Source organism: Molothrus ater, chromosome 6, assembly GCF_012460135.2.
Source record: "Molothrus ater isolate BHLD 08-10-18 breed brown headed cowbird chromosome 6, BPBGC_Mater_1.1, whole genome shotgun sequence".
NCBI classification, from domain to species: domain Eukaryota; kingdom Metazoa; phylum Chordata; class Aves; order Passeriformes; family Icteridae; genus Molothrus; species Molothrus ater.
The window spans coordinates 55,724,982-55,741,203 of NC_050483.2; the positions used below are offsets into that span (position 1 = coordinate 55,724,982).

General features: G+C 43.2%; 1 protein-coding gene across 1 annotated transcript in view; it reads right to left on the minus strand.

The window, feature by feature from the left end:
* Positions 1-1,059: 1,059 nt before the first annotated feature.
* The window catches only part of SYNE2 (spectrin repeat containing nuclear envelope protein 2), a 159,428-nt gene continuing 144,265 nt past the window's right edge, over positions 1,060-16,222 (minus strand). The window contains 14 exon segments of the mRNA XM_054515169.1: positions 1,060-2,161; positions 2,783-2,829; positions 3,044-3,133; positions 3,710-3,898; positions 4,378-4,506; positions 4,818-5,018; positions 7,552-7,763; positions 9,415-9,541; positions 10,392-10,528; positions 11,350-11,418; positions 11,762-12,044; positions 12,863-13,057; positions 13,948-14,085; positions 15,924-16,106. Coding sequence (XP_054371144.1) covers positions 1,936-2,161; positions 2,783-2,829; positions 3,044-3,133; positions 3,710-3,898; positions 4,378-4,506; positions 4,818-5,018; positions 7,552-7,763; positions 9,415-9,541; positions 10,392-10,528; positions 11,350-11,418; positions 11,762-12,044; positions 12,863-13,057; positions 13,948-14,085; positions 15,924-16,106 — 2,226 coding nt within the window. The 3' untranslated portion in view covers positions 1,060-1,935.

The following is a 16,222-nucleotide window of genomic DNA, read 5'->3' on the forward strand; positions in this document are numbered from 1 at the left end:
CTCTTTTTATGTATTACATGAGCTCAACAATTTGATATAACTGTTCATAATGAAAGGAAATTGTAGGCTATGAAATTTTCCTTAGACCTTTTAACATTGTTCAATTTTTTCCCCTGCATAGGTTCTTTAATGGAAGAAGAACTGAATATCACGTCAGCAACTGCCTATTACTTCTTGGCAGAAAGGTCTGCATGGGCATTTGTGACAACCTGGCAATGAAATAATGGTTGGAGTTGGCTCACTTCTACAGAGAAAGAAACTTAAATGAGCTCCATCCTAAAGTAATTGCTTTGAAAATATCAAATAATGATTGCAGAGGGAGAGAGGACAGTGTGTGTGGCTGTGTGCAGCGAGGGGTGAGGGGGATCCATCTCTGGGTACAGCCCAAGTCTGGCACCTCAACACAGCCTTATGAGTTTAGTTTAATGTCCTGGAACTAAACCACAGTGGGTTTGCCACCATGGCTGGGAAAAAGCTGCTGGTTTGGCCATTCTCTGAACATGAGGACAAAGCAGTTTGCTTTGTAAAGCCACCTTTTACAAAGAAGCTGGGGAATCAGCAACCACCAGTGGTGACAAGTGTAGAAAGGGTGGGAGAACTCTCACAGGCTAATCAGAGACCTTATTTTCAATGGGTAAGCACTGCAGAAAGTGGCTAATTCCTGGCTCATTTTCACTGCCACACACAAAAAGCTGTTGACCAAAGCCCTTACTACTGCACTGAGCTCTCCCCACATGCATTTCCCCACTCCAGCACTCCCACTATAGAGAGTCAGTTCCAGAGTGGGAAATAGTTCAGCATTTCAAACTAGTAATAAGCATGAATTGGTTCAACTTTGTGTTCTTCCTCCAGGAAAGCAGTTCCAAAGGGAAGGATGTGTGCCATGGAACACAGGTCCCACTGCTGGATTTGTGATCTCTTGCTCTGAAAAGCAAGGGAGTGGTTGTGCTTCTTCCAGCACCACTCCTTTAGCAGGCAAAGAAATTGACTCTTGCAGCAGTGGAAGGGGCAGCACAGCTGGAACATGAAGCTGGTCCCCCCCCCCAGACACACCCACAGTTCTGCAGACATTGCAAAATTTTAATGACAGTACTCAAACTGTACAACAGAGGGGCAGTGGCAATGCTGACTGTACACAGTGTTTCTCCAGCCACTGCCCACACCCCAGTTTAATTTTAAAAACAAAGCTTATAAAAATGCACAATTCTCTCCCAAGGTACTGTACACTATTCAGCAGGTTAAAAACTGAAAAAAAAACTTTCATTAAAAAAGTCATTGCACTATTTGTATACATCAGGGATAGTCTACATAATCATGTTCATCTAGAAAATATGTGCATTATAAACCATTTCCATGCAATGCAGCAATTCCTTATTTCAAAGGTGGTATAAAAAGACAACACAGCAGTCCTAACTACTAGAACACTTTATGTCAAACAAAACAAATGTGCATCATGATATTGAACATGTTAGATGAATAAAATACAACAACAAAGATCCAAAAATACGCAATTTTTTTGCTTCCACGAAGTGACTACAGTACCAAAAGATACAAGTAATGTGAAGTGTGTGTGCAGAAATCATATTAAATGAAGTCCCTCTTCACCTGCTTGTTTGTCATGCTCACCCAGGACAGACTGCTATGTTTAAGAGTACTGTGATGTCATTTCTGCATCTAAGAACTCAGTATCCAAACACCTTGCAAGCTTAAGAGCACTGCCCCTATAAAATAGTGTATCTATTGCATCAAAGTATAAAGTGTGTTGCTTACAGTTTAAAAAAAAATCTATAGAAAAAGTTTTGTTTCCCGTACAAAAACGCTGAAATTCTGTCAAGATATACATTTTGAGATGTGAAACTCACTGCTTGATTGATGCTAGAGCAGCATGGGAGAAAAAAGCACCACCCAGGAGTGTTCAGTGGAGTGCAGGCTGTCCTAGGTCGGGGGGGGCCCGTTGGTGTAGCGCAGCATGGGGTAGAAGGAGCGGGCGAAGTTGTTGGCCTGGGTGCAGCTGTAGTCTTCCTCAGAGGAGGGGATCATGCAAGCCAGGAGCAAAAGCAGCAGGAAAAACAACTGCAGAGGTAAAGCTGCCCTCAGCACTCGGTAGAAGAAAGAGGGAGAGCGAGGGGTTGCCTGCACAGGTTCTGGATGGCTTTCGCTCCTGAAAAGGAGAAACACGGAACAAGAGGCACTTCAGGGTTTGTTAAACCAGTTGTTTTTAGCCTATTTTCAGGAAACAAACTTAACTTGCACTTTAAAAACAAATTTTACAAACAAACTTGAACTTAACTTTTCCCAGGAGGCAAACAGACCATTCCAAATAGGTGTTGAAGCACGTTATTCACACTGATGAGGTTCTTCTCTGCCCTAGCATTACTGAGATCTACCCTTTGAACAGACCCCACTGGACTGGGGGTTAAGTTCTCCCTCTGTCCTTCATGGTCTGTTTGTACCAAGTGGCTCTCAGGGCCAAGTTTCTTTTTCCAGGCATGCTGGTGGAATTAAAGGAGGATTTAAACCTAAAATATCCCCCACTTGGCAGAAAAAAATATTTTCTCAAGCCAGGGTTGCACATCACTGCAGAGGTCCTGTGCTGAAGGAAACCATTCCCTAAGGAACAGCCCAGAGCTGGTAGGTAGAGGGGACTCTACAGGTAAGGCAGAAATCACCTCCACTCATGTGTCAACCTACAAGGAACAGCTGCCCAGGTTTCTGCTGTTACATAGCTCATCTCTGCCATATTCACTATTTTTCAAGAGATCAGGCATATATAAAATATTACCTTGTGCTGCTGCCATTCCTGCCATCAGCTGTTCTCCTGAGGGCCATCTGTTGAGAGAAATAGCTTTTAGTATCCAGGTTTCAGAAACTACAAGGAATTTCTCTGAAAAGACAGCTGTAGACTTTAATGATCTGATTGTAAATACTTTAATAAGGTACATGGACCTAAAAGGTAAAATGATTATATTTGAGGAGCTTCCACACTAAGTATGTCAAAATACACTATATGCTGATAGCAAAATATTAGAAAAAAAGTACTTGCCTTCTTCACAGCAGGGCTGGGTTTCTCTTCTTCTGGATTATAAACTCCTGAGTCCAAGTCATCTGGAACTAGCAGGAATGTTTTGGTATCCTGAAAGATAACACCACCTTTCACTGCCTCTGTAGGTGCACAGCCCACTGCCCCCTCACATGAGAATAACCAGTCCCCCAGAATGAAGAAATTTACAGTGCCCAGCATGAAGGAATTGCAATGGAATGGGTGCATACAGGAATTAACTTGGAAATATCTCTGACAGGCACAGGATAAGCAACCCATTGCTAAGATCTTCAACTCCTACGTGTTCATTACACACTCCTAGCCTGATACCTGGTTTGGATCACCCAAATTCAGGTTGGAAGGGACTTCAGGAAGTTCATCTAGTCCAACCTCCTGCCAAAAGACCTGGCCAAAAGCCTTACTCAGAGCTTTATGCTCTCTGCTCTTCAAGCCCCTCGAGGACAGAGGCAGCACAACCCCTCTGTTCTAATACTGTACTAGCCTTGGGGGCCTGAAGTTGTTCCTACAGCCAGAACTGCTCTTTTTTCAGCTTATCAAGGTGGAAGTACTTAAGCTTTAAGTCAGTTTTTTATAAATACCTTCACTCTTAATATGCTATTTCTTTTCAGTAAGGAAGAGACACAAACAAATATTTAAATTCCAACTCACCAGATTCCCTTGGATTGTTTTTAAGTCATGAGAGACTTGTTCAATCAGCTGTTTCAGTTTTGTTCCAATTACATGGACCTTCTCCTCCTCTTCAATGTAATCACCATCTGATTTCAGCAGCAGGTAAGCAGTGAGCTCTTGGAGAGAGTTCACATTAAGCTGTTGCTCCAGCAGCTCTTTCTCCAGTTGCTGAGAATAAACAAAAAACAGCACAAAAGACTGTTACCCTCAACTTTATGGATGTTCTCCCAAAAGGAGGAACTCTGGAAGGCTTTAAAGAACAACACAACCTTCCTGAGAACCAACAAGGCACAGGAATGGTTATTACAGCTACATGGGAAATGAAGTTCTCTTGAAGAGACTGGTTGTACCTGTTTGAAATAACATTTAAAAATAGTTCTAGCAGCAGGTAATTCATATAGAGAAGACATTACATTTTGGAAATTGGAAGTCTTGCTCCAGCATAAAGACTACTTATAAGTAACTTTATTATGATGTGTAATTATGGAGAAGTGCCTTGTAGATGCAATATCTTGGTCCATTTCAAAAACCACCCACATGCCTGAGTACAGCAGGTCTGAGGACAGGCTGCAGACACTGTGAGACATAAACATTCTGCTCTTCACTGTGTGCTGACAGTGAGGTGCTGCAGTTAAGACTACACTCACCATCAGCTCCTTCTGGCATTCCAGTGTTGTATTGAGATCAGCACTGGGACCTGTGATTTGTGCTTCATTCCTCCTGCTTTCAGCACTTGCTAACCACAAGATTAGCTTTTGACTCTGGTCATGGAAATCCTAGAGAAACAAAAAGATTGGTCCATAAGAGGAAAAACACCTTTGTAGTGCCTTCACCTACAAACAAATTCACAATTAGTGAGGGTACAGAAACTTTGTTGAAGTATTCCACCTATGTAGATAAAGGGCATTATCCATTTCAAAGATATTTTTACCAAACCATTTCAATCCATCAGAGGCAACTTTATCTTGAAACAAAGTGCCTTGAATTGTGAGTGACCATTCCACTGATGTGCAGGAATTACCCCTCTGCCCTCTCCTCAACAGAATCCCAAAGAGTTTTCCCTTCTAAGCTGGCATGTGGGATGTACCTGGCAGTGCAGTAAGGCTTGCTGCAAGCCCTTCCTCCAGCTGTCCAGGGCACGATTTGCTTTCTCCCAGTGCAAGTTGACCTTCCGAAGCCTGTTCTGCAGCTCCTTGAACTCTGTGCTGTCTGCCTTCTGGAATTCTTTGCTGCTCAGGTTAGCAGAAAGCAACACTGCTTTGTAGCTGTCAAATGCTTTAAGCATGTCCTGGCAGAAAAAGAAGATTAGGAGTTTTTATGAATGATGAAAACCATGTTTATTTACAATAAAACCACACACTCAAAAGTATCACAGGTGTTGGGCAAGCATGTTTGAATCTGCTGGCTTTTCAATACTACTAAGAAACATACTGAGGCAGGTTTATGTTTGGGTTTTTTTTACAGCCAAAACCTTCACTTTGAAGAAAATAAGTGTGACTGGGTTTGTCCTTCTCCCTAAGTCACAGGCATTATGGCTTAAGCCACATCTGTCTTTCAATTCCTCTGAGCTGTCTCTTTCCCGGGCATTTGGACAAATACTCCCATTGATCATCACAGGGTATTTTCTCCTAATTGATAAAGGTTTTGCCACCCCAGAATCCTAGAATAATGCTGACAGGGACATATGGAGGTCTGCACTCCATTCTCCTGTTTCACATAGGACCAACTTCAAACTCCAAGGAGTATGCTCAGGGCCTCATTAATTTAAATTTTCGGTATTTCACGGGATGGAGATTCCCCACCCCCTCTGGGCCCCTGGTCCCACACCAGATTGTGTCTGGAGGTTTGTTTTTTCCACAAACAGGATGGGGCTGTTGGGGTACATTCCTTGAGCTTTTATTTGCAGCATCAGCCACATTACATTGTTGAGACAACAGAAAGATGCCAAAGCAGCATACAGCCAGCAGCAGCCAAAGACCTCTTTGCTACAGAACATTTTAAAAACTTTTAGTTAATAGTATATTGTTATGGCTTACAGACAGTTGTTCTAGCCAATTACTAAAAGTACACATGCACCTCTTCACACAATGCTTGCTTGTCTTATAAAAAGTCATTATAACTTTGCAGCTGCCTCTAGCTCTGAGTTTTCTCTGCTCTTTCTGTTTCTAAGGCCTGCTTTTCCCAGCTTTCTGAAAATCTTCTTACCTTTACTATTTCCCACACCACACCACCCTATTGTGAGAAATTATTTTTCTTCTCTCTGGTCTCAGTTTCTGTCAGCCCATTTCTCTGACTTCTCAAGGTCCCCCCAGAAGGCAGTCCTGCCTGCTTTCCTCCTGTCCCTTAGAATTGCAGGGGGAATAATATGGAATTTGCAGTCATGGTCATATCATCTAACCACCTTTAGGTTAAGACCGACCCTGTATTTCTGAAGGTTTTTAAAAAAAAAGAATGCCAAACAATACCTTCCTTGTACCCCCCAGTTTACAGTTTGAATCAAGGGTACTCATCTTTCCCAAGCTGCTCTTGCAGTAGGGAAGTCAGAGCTGCAGGATGCATCCCACAAGCCACAAAGCTCAGATTGCTTTTCTCAGCAGCCTTTCTATCCAAGAGTGTCAATCTCAAGATCTGAGTTCCACTTGTAGAAAACTGCTAGTCGAAATTTTTTTTTTCACCCATCAAAGGATCCTGTCCCCCTCTCCTCCAGGCAATAAAGTTTCTTTCAGTATCAGACAAAGCAAACAGACTTCTGAACACCAGTAAGCCACTCTGCAGGCAGACTGGCTTTATCCTTATCCCAGGCAATTGGGATGTCCTGACACCTCATGAAATTCACTTAGAGCACACTAGCTCTTTTAACACCCCTCTAAAGCCAAACTGTCTGAAAATGGGATTTACAGCCAGCTGGACTCCTCTTAAGCAGATGCAGAAGAGAGAAGTGAAGCTCTGCTCCTTGAGGAGGTCAGACACCCAACTCCAGGCTGAAGGGAAACACCTCCCTCCACTCTGGAGGCACCCTCAAACCTTCCTGGGGCTTGGTGCCTAATCCAGACTGGCTGAAGGAGTCAGAGCTGATCTTACTGGAGTGCAGAGTCATTGTCCCTAGCCTAATAACTACTCCAGGACATGCAGGCTTAAACATACTCTCAGCATGCCTAAGAAATCCCTCCTCTGTCCTGCAGTGTCCTGTTTGTGAGCATCACCCCAAGGGTGACACCAGACTGACCAGTAGCCTCAGGGTGACTCCACATGGGGCAGCTGGTGGGGGGGTGAGCACACAGGGATTTTGCACCTCCACAGATTTTAGGAACACTTGCTTTCTCAGACTTGAAGCTGAGGCATTTCATTGCCTGAGTCCCAGGGCCGCAGCACCTACATGTGCCCTGGTGACCTGCTGGCTCATGTTGCAGAAACCACAGCTTTAGAGCAGATCTTTGTCAGTCTGGAATTAAACCCCACCCTTAATTCAATTAAAAAAAAAAAGCAGCCTAGACTTTGCAGCCTGTTGACCTGGCTAATTTTCAATCTGTTTCTGGTTCGTATAGAGGGGAATGGCACAAGGAAAAGATGTCGATATCACTGTGCAAGAAAACAGAAGGAGAGAAGTGGAGAGGTTTTTACTTCTGCCTGCCAATCTCTGTATATGAAGACAGAAGCACCTTGCCTAAGACCCTCTTTAGCCCTCTTAGCTGAGAGCAGTTCAGTTCCCCTGTGGCACAGGAATTGCTGTTGGCATCCATGCTGCCAACTGATCCCAGGAGAGCCCTGATTAGAAAACATCAGCATCTTGAAATCTGTCTCCTCAGCAAGCCATAACTTACTTTCAATTTCTTGACCTTTTGTTCCAATGCCTGCATGCTGGTTGGAAGTTTCACCTTTTGCAGCTCTTGCAGCTCTTGCTCAGTTTTATCAAGCCAAGCAGAGATGTCACTGAGGTCTGAGTCCAGCTGCTGCCACTGCTGCAATTTCTGTTTCATCCTGAGTTTATTTCTGAGGTCTTGAGCTTGGATGAGCTCCCACCTATCAATAATGCCTGCAAATCACAGGAAAAAAAAAAAAACAAAACAAACATTTAAATCTTCAGTAAAGGCAAGAGTGTGTAAAACAGATGCAAGAAGTTTTGCAAGAAAATTATTTCCCACGCTACTTGAGATCAATTAACCGCTGTAATGTATTATTAATGTGCTGAATGTGTCATTCAACCACATCTTTTCATGAGGTTCTGCAGTGTCTAAATTTCATATTGCTGGTCAAGTTACCCACATAGCAACGCTACAAAGAATTTTAAGGACATCAATTGAAGATTTTTTAATTCACTTGGAAGAACAGACCAAAACTAAGGAGACAGAATTCAATGAGCCCAGCTGCAATTTGGTGAACACCAAAATTCAGCACAGGACAAATATGATCCAGCAGTTAGGACTTGGGTTTGTGTTTTATGTCTATGTGGAGCTGCTGGAGAGAGCCCAGAGGAAGCCACGAAGATGATGAAAGGGCTGGAGCACCTCTCCTGTAAAGACAGGCTGAGAGTGTTTGGGTTGTTCAGCCTGGAGAATAGAAGGCTCCAGTGAGACCTTGGAGCTCCTTCCAGTTCCTGTAGGGGCTCCAAGAGAGCTGGAGAGGGACTTTTGACAAGGACATGGAGTGACAGGACAAGGGACAGTGGCTTTAAACTGATGAAGGGCAGGTTTAGGTTAGAGATTAGGAAGAAATTCCCTACTGTGAGGGTGGTGAGGCACTGGCCCATGTTGCCCAGAACAGGCTGCCCCATCCCTGAAGTGTTCAAGGCCAGGCTGGATGGGGCTCTGAGCAAGCTGGTCTGCTGGAAGGTGCCCCTGCTCATGGGAGGGGGGTTGGATCCAGATAACCTTAAGGTCTCTCCCAATCCAAAGCATTCTAATGACTCTTAATGATTGTCTCATCAATTCAATGCTAAGGGACATGGAGATGCCACCTGTGTGATGAGAGACACTTTCTGAAAGCACATCTAAACCACTCAGGTTATTCCCATTCATCTCACATATGGGACACAACCCTGGACTATTTGTGAGACCAGAGAAGCAAAGTAGTGAGCTGGTGCATGTAGCTGCAGCCTTCTTTTCATCACATGATTTGCTTTTGTGACTGCAGTACAATGTGCTGTTACAATCTCAAGCACCTGAAACCAGGAATGAGGTCCTGAAAGGTCAATAGAACCAGCCTGCTGGTCTGTTTGCATGAAAGGACTACTGTAAAGATACTGAAGAACACAATGAATTACCAGCTTTGAACAAACATTTCTGTAAATGGGAGCTGTAGCATCTTGTTATATGGAGTACCAGTGACTCCACATAGCAATCTTGTTTTAGACAGAACCTTTGGTTTGAAATCTGATTAGAAGCCCCTGAAGTGTTCAGTATCAGACAAAAGTGAAATTGTTCCCATTTACTACAAGCAGCAAAGAGACAGAAGTATGTTATGAAAGAAAAATCTCAATTCTGGCAGAAAATGTGAAAGCTTTGAACGGCACACATGGGTTGGACAGAACCAGATGAGAAGGGAGCTTGGAAATTTGGCAAAATACATTAATTTTTTTGTTGTTGTTGTTGTTCCCAAATATGCTGCCTTTGTGCCATGTCTGCTTTGTCATCCCAGAGTCACAGGACAGACACCAGAGCCCCAAAGCCACTCCTAATGCTCTGTACCTGACTGCTTCTCTGTTGCTACTAGATTCACAAGTTCTTGGTCATCTTGGGGCTCCTCATCGCTCATGTTGGCAGATGGAATTTTCTCCTTGCTGCTGCTGCTGCTTGCAGAGCTGAGCTGCTTCACCTGGAATGACATTTTGGTGGGTGAGCCCTGCAGGTTAACAGGATGTCAAAGGTCCAGCCTAATCTGTGTTACTCTGGGGTGGCTGGGCTGCTGCTGAGCTCTTGCACATCAGCTTTAGCACTGGGCTTCTGCAGCTTTGCTACCAGTTTACACTGGCTCTCTGTGCCTTTCCAGCAAACAAACAAACACCATGGTGATGCCAATGACTACAAAGAGTGGACATGGCAAATAAATTGCCTTTGCACTACCTGTTCCAGACAATGTACAATTAATTGCTGGCGTTCTTTGTTGGATTGTGGGTCTTGGTAATACTGACTCTAAGGCTCTGAGACTGGATTAATGATGACAAAAGCAGCCAGATACCAGTACCACCCTGCCTGGAAGAATGCTGCCAATGGGTCCAGACCCACTGAGCCTGGCAGCTGCTGGTGAAGCCATGGCTGGCAAACAGCCACCAAGGCTGAGGCACCAATGGACAGTAAGTCATTTTTTTTTCAGTGCCTAGAAGCAGATTAAATGGTGTGTTGCATATTAAGACTTTTAAAATTTGCTTAGGAAAGGGAAATATGTCAGTAAGTATCCAGAGATTGACACCCTGTCCTTTGTGGGGGTTAAATTCTCCTAGACTTGTCTGATGACAATAGAGGAAGGAAGTTCCTCCAGACCCTGACTGACCAGGGGTCCAACCTGAGCCACCAGAAATAATGTCTCAGCTTGTGTGAAGTGAAAATTTCCCATGTCAACTACTCTTTTCCTTGTTGCTGGAGAAGGGAAGAGGGTGGAGTTACAAAGAACAACAAACAGACTCTGTAGTACAGGTTCAGTGTCTCCCACAGAGCCTCCAACTCACATAGTCTGGTTTATAGGGAGTACTTGTCTCTGGTCCAGACAACACATTTCCAACCATCTCTGCCTGGTTATATCTGTGTTTTCTGCAGACTGGGCTACCTGGAGAATGCCAAGGACGAGCTTCTGAAACTGACTTTCCTGAAACAAATAAAACCAAAAGCACACACCATGAGTGCAAGATCCCACCTCCACAAGGAAGCTGTTGCTTTGTATTAAGTTAGAAAGCGCTTTGAATAAAATGGCATCAAGTTATGGCATAAAAATGACAGTTTTGCAGCTTTCCTTGCAAAGCATGCACATTTGCAAAACATCAACAGTGTTTCAAAGGTAATGAGATGAGAGCCATGCAGTTATGGGACATTCTGTTTTCTTCTGGAAAATGCTTGAATACAGGTTAGAGTATTCAAAAAAAAAAAAAACAAAAAAACAAACCAAAAGACAAGGCTGCACCATGGTTTTGTAAAGTTTGCATCCCAACAATAACTACCACACGTCTGCAACATGTCAGAGGGAACAAGTTAGACATGTCCTGGTTTGGAGAATGTTTGTTCTGGATTTAACAGACAGGACACACATAGTTCCGTCATGCACAAACCACAAAAAAATACTTGCAGAGTTGGAGCTACTGCCTTCAGTAGTTATGCAACTAAAATTATAAACAACCAAAAACTGACACTACCCCAGAGCAAACCACCGAGAAAGAACCAAAAGACTTTGGATCAGTACAATGAAATGCACGTTAACCACCTTGGCATTTACCAGGCAAAATCTAAATGGTGTGTTCTTGACTGCTTTTAATGTCCACGTGGATACTGCAGCGTAAGAACACCATGACAGGATGAGACATGGTGTCCACACAAGGCAGGAAGTCAGACATTACGTATGAGAGAGGTTGAGGAATATAGCGTGCAGCACAGGGAGATTGCCATGTTCAGACACATGCATTAGCAGGTGCCTACCAGAAGATGCTTTCAAAGTTTTTGTGGTCATTTTAAGATATGCCTCAGGGTTTTCAGTGATTTCTACATCTGAAAAAAGAATAATGTCATTTTCCTCACTATTCAATATCTTCCAACTATTAAAAACAACTGAAACAATGAAGGACAGCAAAGACAAAGAACAAAGTGGTTGGTACCATTTTCAAACATTCTTAAACACTAAGGCTTCTAAAACCTTATGTTTCTAAAAACAAAAGCTTGGTTTAGACAGTACCATTTCCTTCATATAAGAGATGAGCCTGCTCACACCTATAAATGGTACTTGAAAATCAACCAACAACATGGGATCAAGACTTCAATCCCCCTCCCTTCCCACACAGGGACATCCTCCAGCTGTCCATGTGAATCCAAACTGCTGGACATTGGTTCTCACCTGACAGAGCACTGTAATATGTTGCTTCTTCATCATCTTCATGAGAGGAAGAACCTCCCACATCACCTGTGTGATCCCACTCAAGTGGGATGGAGTCGACGCTGACAGGGGTCTCACAGCCTGATCTCTCTTGGCCCTGAGTCGGGGGCATGAGGTGGCAAAGGGACTGTGTTGATGAGGGCCCCTCAGTGATGGCTTTCTTATGCCAGGGATCATTCTGGATTTCCCTGGAGTCTTCTTGATCTGTCTCATTTTCAGAGTTGTCTTTTTCATCGTCCAATCCCTACAAGTAAGTAATTATTGCATATTAATGAGATTTAAAAGAGATCTTAATGAGATAATGACTGAACCACACAGTACTACTGAAGACAGTTTTGTGGTCAGCTGCAGCAACCATGTGGCTAAAATTAAAGGGAAACATCATTTCTGCCTTCTTCCTCTTTTGCCAAATCCAATCCTCACATCAGCAGCTACCTCTCCTCTTTCAAGGCACTCAACCACCACCATAGCATCTGTCCAGTTTGCAGGAGTATCCAGTTCCAAATGGACTTAAAAAGGTCAGTCAGGAAATGATGCTCAGGCAGGAGTGAACAGCTACTTGTTCATGTTCCTTCCTTTACTCAGCTTTCTAACAGGTGTTCTTTCTTTCTGCGGCCAAACTGAGAACCATCTGAAAGTTCCCAGGGAAAAGCAAAGTGCATGCTGTTCCCCATTCAGGGCTCTCACAACAAAGTGGACAGATGGAGTGGACAAACAAATATGTAGAGATATTCTAAGTGCATTATTGATGGTAAGGAAAACAAAGTGATATTAAAAACACCAAAATAGGTTCTGAGCCTTCATGCCACAACTATATAGTTCTGAACCTTATGAAAAACCTCCATGCTATTATCCAGATTCTGCAGATGGAGAGGCATGAAAGGATTGGCAACAAAGATTTAACAAGGCTGGCACATGGCTGCAGACCTCCTGAGCCAGTGGAGAATAAACCACTCAGTCAAGCTGCTAGGAGTAAGCAATTGCAATTCAAAAACCAAAATAAGCATTACAATTCAAACACCAAAATCTTGTCAAAGCATTGAAACAACTGTTGCTTCTTACAGGATCCCTTGAAGTCAGTCTTTGATGGAACCGGGCAACTCGCCCAAACACCTCCTGACAGTATCGATGAAGCTCTTCCAATTCATCCTCAATCAGGATGGCATCCAAAGGCTCGCTCTTCTGAATCAACTGCTCCCCAAAAACAATTAGCTGATCAATCTTATTGGTGTTTAACGTTATCTCCTGTTGGAAACCCTATTTGGAACATATAAGAAAAATAATTACTTCTCCATTGGCTCTCTCTAGCCAAAGGTTTCTCCCTGTTTTCTAGCTCACGGCAGTGAAAGACAGCAACAATTGACATTGCTGTCTAATTTAATTTGGCAAAAATCTTTTTACTCAAGAGATCCAAAGGTTCATCTTATGAGCAGAATTACAGTTCTAAATGAAGTGGCATTTTCCACCCATGTGTACATCACTATGGCTGCAGTGTCTTGAGCAAGCAGGGGATCATGATATAAGAGTTCAGCTAATCAGAGATTATTCTTCTGTTGGTACACGCAATCTTTTTCTCAGTAGCCAAGAAGTTTGTTTGGTTGCTTGGGTCTCCAACCTACACAACAGTAAATCTACATCCCAAATCAGTAGCAGTGCAGGGAGACAGGAGAAATGATAATGTAGGAAAGAACTAGTATATTCCTTAGAATCACTGCACATTCCTGATGTCTAATTTCTGCTGAAATTCCCAGCTACAAACATGAGCTCTGAGGAGAGATTGTAAAATAATGCCAATTCAAAAAAGATATGCACCAGAAAATAATGCCTGAATTTAGGAAAGTAGCTCTTACTGTTAAGCAGCATCTGCTGCTTTCTAGGTGAGATACCACTGTCACTGACACATACTGTCAGGAGAAAATGGCAGGACAGAAGTGAGCCTGAACACTGAATCTGAATTAAATAATGCAGAGATTAATCTTGATTCAGACAGTATGTCTTTAAAATTTACTACTGTCTTCAAACAAATGTAGTCTACAGAGATGTGGTGGCTACTGTGAAGTTACAGAAAATGGATGATTCTGTTGGGCAAGGGCAGCCCAACAGGGTCACTGGGCTACAGTAAACAACTGCTTCAGAAGAATACGTACATTTAATTGTCGCATTTTGTCATCAAAGTTACTTTTTGAGAAGTGTTCCACGTTTGTCAGCTGTAGGTCCATTTCTGTGAGCCAGACAAGGATGCTCTCCCTCGTCCCCTCAAACTCATCTCTCCGATTGGTGAAGTGCTGGATGGAAAAGTGGAGCCAGTGTTACATGACTTCAGCTACTAAAAGAGGCAGGTCACAGGAGCTCTCTGCAATTAGTGTTTGATTTCAAAACTCCTGTTCACCTTAAAGGCCATCAGAACACAAACAGCAGCATGCCATGTATAAAACCTGTCCTCTTCCTGTAGGGATGCTAGAACAGTGCCCTGTACTAGCACACTATTTGTACAAAAGAGGGAGTAAAATTTTAGCAATTCAAGATGCTTCTATAAAATTACATTATTCATTCCAAACATTCCTTCTCCCACATCATCATACCAGCAACAGTTACTTGGACTGAGGCTTAACACTTAATTTGTTCTAAACTTAAAAAAGAGAAAAAAAGGAAGCAACCCTCATCTCCAATTAAAGTAATTAGAACTATGAGACTAAAATCACTTTTTACTGATTTTATAATGGAGAGGCTGGATCATGTATGACCACAGCAGTGTAATTAATGCACTGTATGGTATGGCATGTCCCACAGAAGCTGCTAACAGACATGCAGCTTGCCTGTTCTCATGGGTGGATTTACTTTTCAGAAAGGGGATCATGTAACATCCCAAATATAACAATTCATAGCTGCACAGATCAAACCCCATCACTGCTCTCACCTGCCTCATCCACTGACTTTGGGGAGCTAACAGTTCTCTCTGTCTCTCTGTTGCTTGCAGCACTGCTATATTTAAAAATCTGGCAGTGACAAGTTTCCCCCAGGGCACAGCACAGAGTATCTGCCCAAAGATCAGTTTAACTGATGAGCAGGATACTTCTTTGGAGTACACTCCAACAACATTCCTCATCAGGCAGGCAGCACAGCAGGAGCTGCTTTCTATCACATCTCCATCTTTGATGCCTTGTTGGTGAATCACAACTTGGCACGAAGCAGAGCTGAGTTGGGAACTCCAAACCATATCTGCCCTTGGGACCCTTCTGTCTCTCTGTCTCTTACCTATGGAAAGGTGCAAGTGCATGAACACATCCACCCATTACAAGTGGGCAATAGGAAAGTGTGATAGGAGCAGTGAGTATTGCAATTGACCTCTCAAAATCTGCACTCCTTCTTCCTTTAAGCTTTTCTTCAGCTACCAAAAACCAATCTACCAAGGTGAGGTCTATGCCAGGTACTCAGTGACCCTTCCAGAGCTCCCCTGCTATGCCAATAGCTCAGGACAGAGAGAGTTGCTCTGAGGTAGGCTTTGCTCATGGGTAATTCCTGCAGAACCCTGGATGCTGAGAATTTTAAACTTTCTATGCTGAAAGGCACAGACCCACAAGAGAATACGACATTTGACCTGAGGCCGTGAAGAAGGCTTCCAAAATTGATTGGAGCACTGGGATTATGGGTGTGTAGTTTGATTAGAAGTGTGTAATATCACTAAGTAGAAAACTTAGAGTTGAAAGTTTTAGAATACAGTAACATATATATAGAGAACAAGATAGAAGTTTTAGAGTGGAGGCTAGTCCTTCTTCATGAGTTTGGGTAGTATTTGTAATAGGACAGAAAAGTCACATTGCAGACTTTGAGTGATTAGTTATTGAGTTAAAAGTAAAAATAATTTAGGTGTTGTTTCTTAATTAGACAGTTTAGCATTGAAAAACCTCATAAGGAAAGGTAGTTAGCCATTTGTAGCTTGTTAGTAGAATGCTGCAAAACTCATTACTTGTAATATAAATAAGAAATAATAAACACCTAAGCCTGGATGCAAAAATACCATCTCTAGCGCTTCAATCCCGACCTTGACAGAAGCAAAAAAAAAGAAGCCCAAAACCGGCACCCTGTGAGTGCTCCTCACTCCCTCACCCCCCTTGGGCACTACCTTGAGCCTCCTGAGAATGGAAGCCACTCGTTTCTGGAGGTTATCCCAGCGCTGGTTGCCCTCGTGCACCATCTGTTTGAGCTTGCTGGCCGAGTCGGTGCGGTTCTCGCGCGCCAGGCGCCGGTACTGCTTATTGATCAACTCCAGCTGCGTCAGGCGCTCGTGGATCTGCCGCTGGAACGCCTGCAAGGCAAAGCCAGGGGCTCACTGCCTGGTAACAGTCAGGATGTGGATATTATCCATCAAGAGAGATGGTGCCCTCCTCCTTAAAAACAGACCTTCCAACTGCAAAACTAAAT